This window comes from Anarhichas minor, unplaced genomic scaffold, assembly GCF_050575085.1.
Source record: "Anarhichas minor isolate MPS153535 unplaced genomic scaffold, ASM5057508v1 ptg000055l, whole genome shotgun sequence".
NCBI lineage: Eukaryota > Metazoa > Chordata > Actinopteri > Perciformes > Anarhichadidae > Anarhichas > Anarhichas minor.
Genome location: NW_027466501.1, coordinates 3,330,043 through 3,345,000, shown reverse-complemented (window position 1 = coordinate 3,345,000; position 14,958 = coordinate 3,330,043). Strand labels below are relative to the sequence as shown.

At 41.0% G+C, this 14,958-nt stretch overlaps 1 protein-coding gene across 1 annotated transcript in view; it reads left to right on the top strand.

Moving 5' to 3' along the window:
• The window catches only part of pnpla3 (patatin-like phospholipase domain containing 3), a 17,591-nt gene extending 4,514 nt beyond the window's left edge, over positions 1 to 13,077 (top strand). Inside the window, exons 4-9 of the mRNA XM_076076186.1 lie at positions 1,334 to 1,543; positions 7,068 to 7,128; positions 7,257 to 7,433; positions 7,532 to 7,664; positions 8,919 to 9,026; positions 11,812 to 13,077. Of these exons, the coding sequence (XP_075932301.1) occupies positions 1,334 to 1,543; positions 7,068 to 7,128; positions 7,257 to 7,433; positions 7,532 to 7,664; positions 8,919 to 9,026; positions 11,812 to 12,040 (918 nt within the window). The 3' untranslated portion in view covers positions 12,041 to 13,077. The remainder of the gene's footprint in view (positions 1 to 1,333; positions 1,544 to 7,067; positions 7,129 to 7,256; positions 7,434 to 7,531; positions 7,665 to 8,918; positions 9,027 to 11,811) is intronic.
• Positions 13,078 to 14,958: the final 1,881 nt, after the last annotated feature.

Below are 14,958 nucleotides of genomic sequence, written 5' to 3'. Positions count from 1 at the left end.
ACAGTGTTCGGTTGGCATGCTCGTAGCTTGTTAATTCACACAACTATGAATAAATATTATTATTATTATATGTAACATACAATTAATATCTGCTTAGGTTTAAATTTCATTAGATTAAGATTTTAGCACTTGCTTAAAAATAATAAATAAAATGTACTTAAAGTTACCATGAGGAACTTTCATTTTGTCAGTCCTTGTGAATAAAAGCAGAAATGTTTGCGAGCACAACACTCCTTTTCGAAAACCCCTCATTTTACTGCTGCATGTTCTTCGGGTATTCCCCACTCAGTCCTGCTTCTCCCGAGCCTCTCTTCCAGCAGCGTGGTGTCGGTGTTGAAGAATTGTTAAGAAATTACAGGACCAGTCAAATTTTGTGTTACCGACAGTTCTTCACTGCCGAGAGAAACTAAAGCCCGACTCATACTGAAATGTTGATATATGTATATGTATATGTATATATATGTATATGTATATATATGTATACTTTTAGACGAATTGTGACAAAGATATGTAATGAAGAAAGACGAAGAGTCCATGCTAACATTGCTTTGAACTAAATGCTAACCTCGTGCATTTCTGTACTGCGATGTCTTGCTACTCAAAGTTAGGCATATGTACCGAAAGGATAAATTATTTAGTCAGGCTCTAAATATTACAGCCAGAGAGAGTAAGATAGCCTCAATACTAATGTAGTTAAACCAATACGACAGAAGTTCACTAATGTAGGTAAAAGAGTCAAAATACACATTTCTATAGTCTGTATGCACATTGAAGGATCCTGCCCTCCGTCTCCTCACTGACCTACATTCAGTCAGGCAGGCAGCTCCTAACAGACGGCTGGCAGCATCTCTGCCAGGCTGAATGGGATTTTACAACCGGCTCTTCTGGAATGAGGTCAATCCCTTCCCCATGACATTTTAAGAGCTTTAAATGATAAAAACCCTCCTTTAATTTTCCTACCGTTCCAGGGGTGAGTCTAAAATGGAACCAACGGATTTTGTTGAATAAACAAATGGGCTGAGTCTCAAAAAAAAAAAAAATGATGTCACTCACACACACAAATATTATATTGAGAGGGAGATGTGACTTGGGTTCTTGTTTTGGGACAAGGCTGTGGATTTTTCATTCTGAAACATTGAAGAGCCTTTATGTTAAAGCAGTCCGGGGCCACGAAGGGATGGAAGTAGCACCCTCATTGTCACGGTTCAGCAGCCGATAACATCCCATGTGTTTCAGTAAGACCTGTTCTGTAACGGATAATACAAATGGACATTACACTATTCAACTGAATGAAGGCAGGTAAATGCATTATTTCCTTCCTTTGTGTCTGTAGCGTTATGTGGACGGAGGGATCAGCAACAACCTGCCGCAGTCAGAGCTGAAGAACACCATCACCATCTCGCCCTTCTCAGGCGAGTGCGACATCTGTCCCCGCGACGACTCCACCAGCTTCCACGAGCTGCGTTTCACCAACACCAGCATCCAGATGAACCTGGGCAACATGTACCGCCTCAGCAGGGCGCTGTTTCCACCGGAACCCAAGGTAGGTCACGTTTTTATGCCTCCGCGCCGGGGAGGGTCGTGTTTTTCCGGTTGTCCGTCCGTCCGATACCTCAGGGAGGCCTGGAGGGAATTTCTTCAAATTATGGCACTACTGTCCACCTGGGTTGAGCTGATAAGACTTTGGTGGTCAAAGTTCAAGGTCACGAAACACGATTTTGGCCATAACTCAATAATTCATAGGCTAATTATGACAATTTCACACAAATGGACATTTTGGACTGACATGGATGGGTTCATGGCGATTTCACTGAAAAGCAGAGGTGGTAATTCTAGTTTCAGATGGCGTAGAAGGTGCAGCTGATAATGTATCGATACCGAGAAATTAATCTGCAGATTCTGGCTAGAATCCTGATGTGATGGGGTTTTTCCTATATATCCCAGCGACACAGTCAGGGGTTAAATTGGACCCGGCGCTCAGTCCCATATAACGAGTACGTTTCATGAAGATTACATTTCATAAACCTTTAAAAACCACAATTTCCATGACATTCCCCCACTTTGAATTTGATTTAGAAATAGAATTTGATATTAAAAAGTAGGGCTGGTCACACTGTGGCCTGCCACCAATGAGGCCTCTGGCTAACAATATTCATTGGTCTCTTATCAGACTCCAAACCACAGCAGCAGAGGGAAAATCCCCAGTCAGATGATGCTGATCGGATGAGAGTTCTCAGGGTTGGTGTGCTCCTACGAGGGTGACTTCCCCTCTGGCTCTCTCAGCAAGCTTCACAGCAGAGTTGGTCACAAACAAGACCTGGAGGAGACCTAGTCAAAGATTTAGCACAACGCAATACATAGTATGTCAAATGCAGTATGCTAAAAAGACATACCAGGATGTCCTACTGCATCAGGTTGCATTTTGCAGTATGCAATCCAGCATGCTTTTCTGGCAATCCTGACCCACAATCCTTTGCGCAGCAGATACATGAGCGAGAGGGTCAAAGTTCATGTTCAATGTTAAGAGGAAGTAGTATGCCCCAATTGAATTCATACTGCATGTGACCTGAGAGAGGGCAGCTGCAGTGTATACTAAAAATCAAAAGAATTATAACTCACAAGTGTATCCATTATCTCTACACTGCTGTGAAGAAGCGTTTACTGGGCTTTAACTAGTTCTGAAAAAGAGACACAAGGGGTTGTCCGAGGTATGCTGCATGTCTTAAGTAATTGCCCTCCATGTTCTTGCAGCAACGCCGATGTCATGAATCTGTTCTTTTCACACACTGTCAGGGTGAAAGGTTGAGTCTGGTTTAGTAAAACTGTCTTCAAAGGAGTCCAGGTTAAAGGGCCATTTGGCTTCAGTCATGCTCTCCAGAGACTGTGCTATTTCAGTATAATTTGTCCTTTGTCATACACTGAAAAAATTCCATCATTTGTTTCTTTGAAGTTGATTTTGAAATTTTTGAAGATGGCTTCAACTATGTGTGTGGACGACTGCTTCCCACTTGTAGAAATCTGGTGGTTCGAGGAATGTCACTTCTTTCTTCACCCAGTGTGTGTGTATGTGTGTTCGATCTCACCCATCTCCGGTTCCCCTCTCGTCTCCTCTGGTTGCCGTAAGCCCCGGTGACCCGGACCTCCTCCCATTCTGTGTCCTCGTTGACACGGCCACGCGTTCCTCCGAAAGTATATTGCAAGTCCCTCGTCTTTCTCCTCCTCTGATCCTGGACAATCTGTGACCCAATGTTCTATTGAACCACACCGAAAACATCCATCTTGTCCTCTTGCCCTCTGTCCTCTCTGCCACGGCTCTGTTGAATTTGCAGCTCAAGAGATTAGCTGTGCCATTTGCAAACGCTGTCCCATCTTGTCTGTTCTTTTCATCACTTTCTCAGTATAGCTGGCATTGACGATGACAGGCTCCAATCTTCCTCTTTCCAGATCAGTCTTTTTGGATGTATTTCTTAATATTTGGCAACAGGCGTATTTCAATTTTCTAGTAATTATTAAGATGTGTCATTTCAAGGTAAATTAGGTGCCACAGTACTCATCAAAATAGAAGATACCCCCGATTATGCTTTTCTAGTCGCTGATCTCTGATAATGTTTGTTCCGGCCCCAAGGTACAGCAAACACTCAGGCGCAGAGATAGACACAGGAGAGGAGGTGAAGTAGAAAAAAAGGTATTTTACTAGGCACCAAAACAGTCAAACACAGGGAGTCGGTCCATAAAGGCAAAACAAAAACGACAAGGCGCAGGCAAAAATCCGAAAACTGAGAACAAGACAAAGTTACAAACCAAAGAAACAAGCACGGGAGACTAATCCTGGGAGACGATGACAAACGGTTGGAACAAAGACAATCTGGCACCGGAACAGGGAAAGCAGGGGAGTATATATGTGTGGGGTTGACCTAGGGCAGGGGTTGGCAACATTTTCTATCCAAAGATTTTCCACCAAATAAAATTCGTCTGGAGCCGCAAAAGCTATTTGATATCACAGCTTATAAAGTTGTATATAGTTATATTATAAATACAAAAACTATAGTTTGTTGTATTTATGAAAATATAGAACAAGAATAAAGACAATTCTTGAAATTTTTTTGCAATTTTACCTGATATAACTCTTATGAAGAGCTCAGTTTGCTGCAGCAGCTGAGAAATCGCTCTTTTTCGCTAATCTCCAGCGTGACACTTTTCAGCAAATGCTGTGTGCTTGTTCTGGAAGCACAGGTAAGCCAGCATCGTTGGCAATGAAAGCAAATGAAGAAGTCCGCGCAGAGTTAAACTCTCTATTTTCCTCCGTGACTTTTCTTTTTTTGGATTTATCCATTGATAGTTTACAGAGGGCGAGGGTCTGAAAATCATGATTAGCCACCTGCAGGGAAAAGCGCTTGACAGGGGTAGAGGATTTAACTGCCTGTGGGAATAATTAACATATAATATTCTGTTCATTTTTGCTTATAAATTATATTCTCTCTGAACACGTTTCTCTTTTTGGAGAGTCATGTGAGATAACTTCTTCGATTAGCGCAATTTCCCTGCTCTTCTTTCTATTTCCTCGTCTCAGCCCCGTGTGTCACGGTGTGTGTAAACCTCGCTCAAGTCAGGAAACTTGTCAGAATACCCATATTTGATTGGCTGAGCTGCATCACGTGATGTGATTTGCAATGCATTGGTCGGTGTGTTTCCTGCACCGCCGAACAAGTGCCGTAACTGCTGAATAAGAGGCGCCGGTTAAAGTTTAAACTCGGTGCCCAATATGTATAATTCCGAATTATCTATCGGTTTTTAGTTCCTGGGTCCGGATCCGGTGCGCCAGTTGGGGACCTCAGGGAGCCGCAACAGAGAGGCTAAAGAGCCGCATGCGGCTTGCCGACCCCTGACCTAGGGGAAAACGAGGGGCAGGCGATTGATCGCAGGTGAAGTGAATGAGAAATCAGGAGCTACGCACGAGACTACCGGGATGTTACATTGTAAACAACCAATCTGTGTTTAAATTGACAGGAGGAGAGCTAGTAACGAGGCTGTTCAGTTACATTATGATGCGTTCAGGCTCTGCGCAGTGAAAATGAGTATTGGTTAACGTTATCATGATGTGTTCACATGTGATCTCGTAAAATGTAGTGTTGGTGAGAAACTTTAATATATCCAGTTGTTTAAAGGAGACCTTTTTACAGCAACATAAATAGATATTAGAGATGAATTATGACCTGTTTACACTAGCTCTAAGCAGCTTATTGTACATCATTAAAACTACTAATGACAAGATTTGTTTTAATCAATGAAAATACAATCTTTTATTTCCTAATCATTTTAATTGTATGCCTTTATGAAAAACCACTATAAATGACTATAACAAAGTAAAAGGATAATATTTGGAATTTTTTATGGTTTACACTGACTGCAGAGTCGTTGAAATGATGTTTGGGACGGCGGCAAAAAAGCCTGGATCCTTGTAGACCAGCTGCTATAATCAAACAACAAAGGGATCTGTATCTGCCAATATGGATCGTAAATGATGTGCAATTAGTTACAGCGGCAAAAAACATGATCAGGGATCTCTAAAAGTTATATTTGCTCCCTTTTTTCTTTTGTGCTCGTCCGTTTTTTGATCCGATCCGTGACTCTGACCCTTGATCCGATCAAAACTGTGAGTTTTATGATCCGTTGCACCACTAATTATCACTAGTTGCCACAGTGGCAAATTAATATTGAAGTTATAATCTTGCAATATACTTAATCACTGGACTTTATGGACATCTCAACTTGTGTTTGTGCTAACAAATGTAAAAGCCGAGACCACGTTCGGACATTGGTGAAGCACACATGAGAACAGGAATGGATGACGTGCTTGTGCTATGGATTATTATTACGGTCCCACTAGCTTGAGATAAATCTGTTTGAAATGTCTTGCCTTTACCCGTTAGCTGTGTTGTAGTCATACAGCCCCGGCTCCTCACCTCTTCCCTCACATGCCGTCTGGATTCCACGATTACGTAATCGGACACACAAATCTGTGTGATGGGAGAGCTGTGTTACCACATCCCTAAAGGGAGGAATTGCTTCTCTGTACCACGCCACTTGGAAAAACAAGTCTACACACAGATGCTTGAGGCAGTAACTCTGTGTCTCTGCACACACACACACACACACTTGGCGGGCGGTGTATCGATGTGCAAAAGAAAACAGATTGTCAAAGAGAACAGAGAGTGACTGTGGCTCAGTGGTAGAGCAGGGTCGTCCTTCAATCAGCACAACGGCGGTTTGATCCCCGGCTCCGCTAGTCCATGTCGATGTGTTCTTGGGCAAGACACTTAACCCCAAATTGCTGCCGTAGCTGTGCCTATGTATGAATGTTAGTTAGCCCTAATGAGCAGGTGACACCTTGCATGGTAGCTCTTGTCATCAGTGTATGAATGGGTGTGAATGGGTGAATGACATGTAGTGTTAAAGCGCTTTCAGTGGTCGAAGACCATGAAAAGTGCCAAACAAGTACAGTCCATTTAGCATTTTAGCATTTAACTCTGGTCCTATCAATCCAGCCAGTGGATTGGCTGTGAGCAGCTCTGCTGATGCCAGAGCTCTCTTTCATTGAAGATGCCAGAGTAGTTTTTTTTTTTTTTTTTTTTTGGCAGAGTTAAGTTTGATACCACTCGTAGACATGAACAAGGTGTTGATCGTCTCATCTAACTGAATAAGCATATTATCCAAAGATGTCAAAGTATTCCTTTAAAATCTTAATTATTCTAAATTATATAATTTTATTTTTTTAATTATTTCAATATTTTTGTATGCTTTGTATAAGTCAACACTCTGTTTGGTTGTTGTGATTAATGAGTTATCTTTCTAAGAATAGCTTACAGCAGCCCTAAAGGGTCAAAACAACATTTTTAACATAAAGAGTAGTTTTATTGTGAAACAGACTTTTGGGGCTTCCTCGCAGGCACCATATACAGCACTGTATAAAATAAATAGTGTGAAAAAGAAAAATGTACCAAAAAGATCAAATAAATGAATGTGTGAAAAAGAGCCATATATGAGATGTACTGTGCTCCTCTCCACAGGTACTGGCTGAGATGTGTCAGAGTGGTTATAAGGATGCCCTGCGCTTCCTTGAGGACAACAGTGAGTATCTTACTGCCGAGTTACCATGGTGACTCTGGAATAAGCTGGCCTCGCTACGATTCGTCCCTAACAGCCTCCAGCTTAACCTTCGGACTGTGTAAACTGATGTCACGTTTCGTGTTTGCCAGACCTGCTGATGCTGGATCACCCGACCTCGGGCCCCGCCCTGCCAGAGAGCCCGCCCCCTTGCTGCTCCAAGCACACGGAAACCACCAAGGAGTGGGTGCTCCGGAGGCTCCGCCTACTGCGAAAACAGCACTGGTGGCTGGATGAGCAGATGGATCTGCCCACGCCCATCAAGAAAGGTGCGGTTTCATGACAGATTGTAGGATTTCAGCAGTGACGATGCACTCTGTGCTCTGTAAAGTGTCAACATGTTAACATGCTCCTGTGTGTCTGCCAGTGTTTTGCGAGGCCTGCCAAGACAAACCTGGCCTGTATGCCAAGGTGTCCAATATGCTGCCAGTGAGAGTGGCCTCCTACATGCTCATGCCATACACACTTCCTGTACAGTCGGCCTACTCAGTGGCCCAGAGGTGAGCGCAGATCTAATCATTGTCAATAGCTCAAATTTAAAGGGACAGTTAGTGCTACTTATCAAACTAGTTTCAGTGTGAGTTGCAGAGTTTTGGAGATGTAGGTCGTTGAGATGTCTGCCGTCTCTCTGGAACTAGATGGCACTCGGCCTTGTGGTGCTCGAAGCGCCAAACGTTTTCCGTCACAAGCCTCTAATCGGTGAGTCGGTGCACGCTTCCTTCTGTGACGGGTGTATTTCAGTCGAAAGAAAATAGTATGAAACTGCTCACAACAAAGTTTCTTTGGTAGAGGGAGTGGATTGTCCCATCCCAAAATAACTTCCGTCCAAATCCCATGATGGAGTAAAGAAAATCCTATCCCATCCCTGTCTATTCCTATCAGAACTGCATATTTAAATATATAAACTAGAGATTGCAACTTTCTTGGCCGATTCTATTTTTTTTTCTTTGTAAGAACTATGCTTGACAGCAGACATTATTTTTAGCTTTTTCTTATTGGAAAATTCAATTGTATACTCATAAATTATGAACATGTAAATAGTATTTACATATCAGAGAGGATTCCATACTGTGTATGTAGGCCTTTTATCTATCTAAACATATATTTTTGTCTATTTATTTAAACAAAACTATTTATGAATCAGGATCTGTTTACAAAAATGTAGGTGTGTGTGTATTATAATATATTTACTCCCACTCCTGTGACCAGTAGTCCGTTACTGTCTGTGATGCTGTGCGTGAACCATCGTGCAGCTTGTGGATGTAAATTTGACCCACACAGACTCGGCTATATCAGAGACTGTTGTTATGATTCCCGTCCCACCCGCCCCCGTTGACTTTTTTCCCCCTGTCCCAACTCAGTCACGTGATGAATAGTGAAATTGGCAAAAATAAAAACGCCACCCTCTAGTCGGTTGGTTATCTTGAGTAACCGGGTCATGATTTCTAGAAAAAGACATTGATGTTGAGTTTTTCAAATGTATTTTTTGTTGCTTTGAGAGCCACAAGCCGAGTGCCATTGACTTCCATTATATTGGAGAGAAGGGAGACATCTCTACAGCCGATATCTCCAACACTCTTCACAATCAGGACAAACAAAGAGGACAAATATGTACTTTGATGATTTAGGGGTGAACTGTCCCTTTAAGCAAGAGAGTTCTGCACTTGAAACTCATTTTCCACTCATCTTGTAAAACATGAATTGAAAACATCAGTTTATTGTTTGTCTATTGTATCATGGGTGCTGTGCCCCAGGTTTGTGGAGTGGATCCCAGAGGTGCCGGACGATATGCGCTGGCTGTTTGGGGTGGCAGGTGACATGTACCAACAAGCCTGGAAAGGAGCTCCAGCCAACCCCATCAGGTGATGGATGATTTTTCACACAGTGTTCTGGTTTCAGTCATACGGTTATCCACCAGCAAATTACAAACCAGGGAGTTGAATATGAAAACTATGTAAAATTACTAGTGCTGGGCAACGATTAAAATATTTAATCGCGATTAATCGCATGGATTTTTTGCGATTAATCGCATTGTTATGGCAAAGTTCAATAATGAATTCAAAAGTAGTGTATTGCGCACTTTTATTTTAAAAGTACTGCTATATGAACAAAAGGGCAATAACATTTGGTTCACGAGATGCAGGTAGCATGTTTTATACTTAATGTGAATATAATTCATACTTTGTTGGCATCTTATTCTGAAAACCGGATGTTCGTCTGAAGAAACCGGATGTTGTCTCACGTTAATCTTTCCGCTAACTTTCAAAGTCCTTCGCTCGCTCCCGATCTGTGCCGTTTAAATGCGTTTACCGTGAATTTCAGCATACAAAAAAAATTATAATAAATTTTAAAAATGCGTTAACGCACAATAAAATAATTGTCGGCATTAATTAATGAATCCGAGTTAAGTTAACGCGATAATAATGCGTTAACGCATTCATTAATTGACACCGACAATTATTTTATAGCGCGTTAACGCATTTTTTTATTTTGAAAGTCCGTGGAGGAAGTCTTCAGCAGACTACGTTGATGCAGCTTGTTTAGATAAACAAACGCAAGACAAGCGGCCTTAGAACGTGCACCAGCTGTTGCTCTGCCTGGAGACTACTGGACATCGCTGCGGTAAAGTCAGCAGACACTTACATTTTAGTGCACCTGTATGCTGAAGTTCACGGTAAATGTATTCAAACGGCACAGGTCGGGAGCGAGCGAAGGACTTTGAAAGTTAATGGAAAGATTAGCGTGAGACAACATCCGGTTTCTTCAGACGAACATCCGGTTTTTAGAATAAGATGCCAACAAAGTATGAATTATATTCACATTAAGTATAAAACATGCTACCTGCATCTCGTGAGTTAAAGGGAAAATATACATATGATATAAGAATGATATAATATAAGCAATATGATCGCTACTGTGTAAAGAGAATACTGCTGTTAAAAAGCACCTTATTTGTTTTAATAAGTGTTTGCAAACCAAATGTTATTGCCCTTTTGTTCATATAGCAGTACTTTTAAAATAAAAGTGCGCAATACACTACTTTTGAATTCATTATTGAACTTTGTCATAACAATGCGATTAATCGCAAAAAATCCATGCGATTAAATATTTTAATCGTTGCCCAGCACTAAAAATTACATAACAATACATGGAACTAAATACAGTATATATGAAAATAATGGAATGATTACAAATGTAAATATATAATATAAAAAATTATAGTAAGGAGCGGTTACTCAGGCCCCATTTACACTTGAGATTTAAGACTCTTTCATTTACACATACATGTAAAAGGCAACTGAAGCTGTTTGTTAACTGACAAGAACACCAAAAGAAGAAGAGCTCCTGCACTGTGGCAGCTTGGCTACCACAATAAAAGTAAAGCTAGCGTTAGCTAACAGCTAACCGTGAGCTAACACAACGCATGAATGAATCATATTTGTGAACATTGAGCGACACAAATGTTTTAACGTCTTCATGGGCAATAACTCTCATGGCGCTCCCATCACCACTCAGCACTCAGAATCGGCTTTATTGGCTGAGTTTTTCGTACACGCACAAGGAATGTTACTTTTATGTATTTAATTTGTTTTAGCAATGACTTTGGAAGATATATTTCCACTAACTTTGTGAAGTTTAACAGGAGTTTTAAAAGAGTCAATAGAATGTAAGTGTAAAGAGGTGTCGGTACTTAATGTCCCTAATCCGGTTAACTAAAGTTAAAAGCACTCAAACCCAAAGTTTTCTATTCAGTCATCTTTACTGGCTAATTCTTGGCCCTCACTAACAGAGAACTAACAGAGTCTTACAGATGTCAAACTGACCCAAAACAGGATGACACAGAACAAAGTAACGTTTGGGTCCGAACAAACAAAGATTACCCAGAGTTACATCTCGCATGTTGGAATCTCTCTGCCTTGTCACACGTTGTTTACAACAGAGAGACTAAGTCCTGCCCCTTCCAGTTGACCACTATGGGAACTTATTTTGGAAAAATTATGTACGGCAGTCAATGGCTGAAGAAAAATGATTATTTGATCCCGTTGTAATTGAGCCATGAATTAGACATATGATGTCCGTCAATTTAAAAGATAATTTTGCACGTCAAGAAAGTAGCATTTTGTTGTAAAACGGTAAAGTATAAGACTGTGAAAATAGATAATTTGAAAGACACTTCCAAAAGACTCTCGCTGTGTGTTTTCACATCGGGATCTACTCAACGAGTCATGCTCGTTCTTTCGCTTCCCGGCTGATAAAAAGAGTCGCTGGTTAAAACATATCAGGTAAGATAGCGTGACATTTGTGCATGAAACATAGCTTAGCTAGCTAGCCAAGGTAACCGCCGTGCTGCTGACGTACATTGTGTGAGACGAGAGATGTAGTTCACTGTTCAGTTTAACACAAACTAAATGATACTACGACAAACTGAGACTTTCTTGACTTGCAAAATTATATATTAAATTGACAAACATCACATGTGTAATTCATGGCACAATTCATGTGGGATCGAAAAAATATTTGTCTCTTGCTTTTGACAACTTTTTTACAAAATAAAGTCCAATTGGGGGACACCGCACGGTGCGTGACTGCCTCTCTTTTGCTTACACGCACATATGTGAAACTAATTCTGTGTTATTGACCTCGCAGTGAGCTGGGCCTGAGGAAATGCTTGAGCGCGCCGCCTCCACCTACAGAGTGTGACACACCAATGGAAAGAGACAACCTGCCTGCTCTCTCCTCCCTAGACCTCCACAACAGCTACTGGGAGATCCCCAAATCTACCTCCTCCTCGTCCCACCTTCATCCTCACATTGCCCCCTTGTCTCCGCAGCAGGTGTGCTTCTTTGTCGGCTCGCAGGATGAACCTCAGCAGTAAATTGATTCAGGCCTGCACTTTGACAATGATGGGTTTGAATTGTACACATCGGGTGCTTTTGAACCAATGAGCTATGGTGCGTACATGTCTCAAGGAGACGCACATTTATCTCTGACTCTGAATACTCCAGGCAGCACCGACTGTATTATATTTTACCAAGTGCTCTGGAACTCACTCAGGATCACAGATGTGTTTTATGATCTGTTTTGATGTACAGTGTCTAGTTTTACACTCTAATGGCAAACCTAACTTCAAGTAGCATTCATTCCTCATTCCAACATAGTTAATTGTCTGTTGATGTTCACATCTGTGTGATATATCCAGGTGCCATACGACCACTTTTTAGGCAACAAGATGCAACGTCTTGGAGGTCTCATCTTAAATTCTCCACAAATCTGCCCAGTTTTGTTTTTGACAAGGGACGTACAGCTAGAACTCAGCCCTGCTGCCGATAGAAATTATGGCCAAAGCTACAACAAGTTTTAATTAACTGAAGTGTCCTTGAAACTGAAATGATGTCAAAGACTGAACTCTAAATATTGAGACAAATCTTACCAAATATGACAAATTCACTTTACTCACAGATCACTAACTTTCAAGGGTTCCTCTCATTTCCCGATTTTGTACCTCCTCGTCTAGGAGACTTGCCGGAGGAGTTATAAGAGAGGCCTGTTGCCTCAACTGCTCGCATCTCCTCTGCTCTCATCTACTGTGGGCGGGACTAACGAGGAAAGGGAATCGAGCATGTACAAAACTGGGAAATGGGAAAGACCTTCTGTATAAATTCAGCAACTAGACCTCCACAATGGTGTCAGGTGGCTGCTGGGAAACGTTTTGACAACTACAAAGTCTCTGTAGAGGTTATTGTTATTGCCAAAATAAAACACTGATGCTGACTGTGCTGATCAAAAGAGTGCAACCAGTGTTGACTTAATTCCTCAAGTTGTAAATCTGTTTGACATAACTTTTCACTTGAATGTAAAGTTGTGTTATTGCACTGTGATAGTCTCTTAGGATTAAACCATATTTGAAAACAATTGTTTTGTTTATTGGAGTGTCCTGCACCTGCACTAAGTGGTGACACAACAATATGCCAGTATGTGGTGGATATTGAGCAGTCGTTCTCAAAGACTGGGTTGGGACCCACACGTTGGTCCCAGGAGATTTTATTAGGGTCGCCAAATAAATTATCGGAACTTCTTCCCTATAGTCTTTCACTTAACATTTATATCTGCAGTACACCTTCGAGCCACATGAGGGAGCCTAAATGTTAGTATTGTTCTGATAATTGGAGTCTACTTATAACATTGAATCTAATATGAAAGGTTAGCGTACATTCTGTTTATTTTACTGATGAGAGGAAATTTAAAAAAAAAATGAAATAGCCTGTTAACTCCACCTAAATGTATTCGTGGTTTCTTTTATAAATCATTTAACGTGTCCATGTTTTCAATAACTCATGCATCAAACAAAGCCGTGGTTTATCAAACGTATCTCTTCAAGATGATATGAGGTGATGCAGAAATGGCAGTAAAAATGTTAAGGATTGATCATTTACATACAAATCTCAAATCGTGTCTAGATCGCTACCCTAAATGTGGGAAAATGTACCAGACCTGTCATCACCTGAACCATACAAGGTCAATAGCTAACCTTAACCATATACAAGGTCAATAGCTAACCTTAACCATATACAAGGTCAATAGCTAACCTTAACCATATACAAGGTCAATAGCTAACCTTAACCATATACAAGGTCAATAGCTAACCTTAACCATATACAAGGTCAATAGCTAACCTTAACCATTAGAGGTCAATTGCTTACATTAACCATTTAAGTTTGATGCCTAACCTTAACCATTCAACGTCAATAACTAACCTTAAACATTCAACGTCATTACCTAAACTTAACCATTTGACGTCAGTAGCCAACCTCTACCAATTCGGGAGAGTTTCGCAAATTGAGGGTTACCATCTAGACACAACCTTTTGTCTGCCACTGTCTGAAACCAAGGACCCATTGCTTCTTTACAGGGACGTACTATGCAAAATGTACTTTTTCATTGCTTTTCAACATCATATGTGTCTCTTTTTAAAGTGTGAGAAACGATTATCCTCTGTTTTTCTCCCACTCCATCCATCAAAAAACGTGCTTGATATGGGGGTTCATTTTCCATTGATCCACCTACAGCTTGGTGACCGTCCCTGCCTACAGACTGCCAACTGAATTAACCTTGTTGTCCGCCAATGGGATTTCTCGCTATTGCGGACCTGGCAGGAAAAGCAAACAAATCACACGTTCTTTTGTTGGCTGCAATAACCAACAGAAAAGCTTTCATGTAGGCTCATCCCATCATCTGAGGATGTGATACCTCATTTTTAAAGTGTAAAAACAACAAAATGAGAAAAATAATGTGTTTTTGAACAATAAGTATGAACCTGAATATTTGCATGTGTCTCCTTTAAAATAATGGGTTAAAATGTACAGTAGCATTTGGTTTTCAATTATGTATTGTTTTACTTTATTTATTTTATTTTTAACAGCTCACCAGTTTATCACATTTCTATTCTTCAGAAGAAAAGTGCTTTAATTACCCATTCACACATGCATTCAGTAATGGTAGTATGGCCAGACAAGGTGTCCATCAGGATGTAATCTATATGCTCATGCACACACACACACACACACACACACACACACACTACTCCATCCGCTACTCCACATCCGCCACCTTACAGGCCTGCATTAAGGTGGCCATTCACACTATCAACCCCACCCCAGCATATCCATTATCCACGCACCCAGCCCATCATCTGGTTCTGCCACTCTGATTTGATGCAAGTCGTCATTTATGTTTTTCAATAATTGTTTGAGGGATTCATTGTTTCGTCCTAGCCTCCTTCTCCTCCTTCTCCTG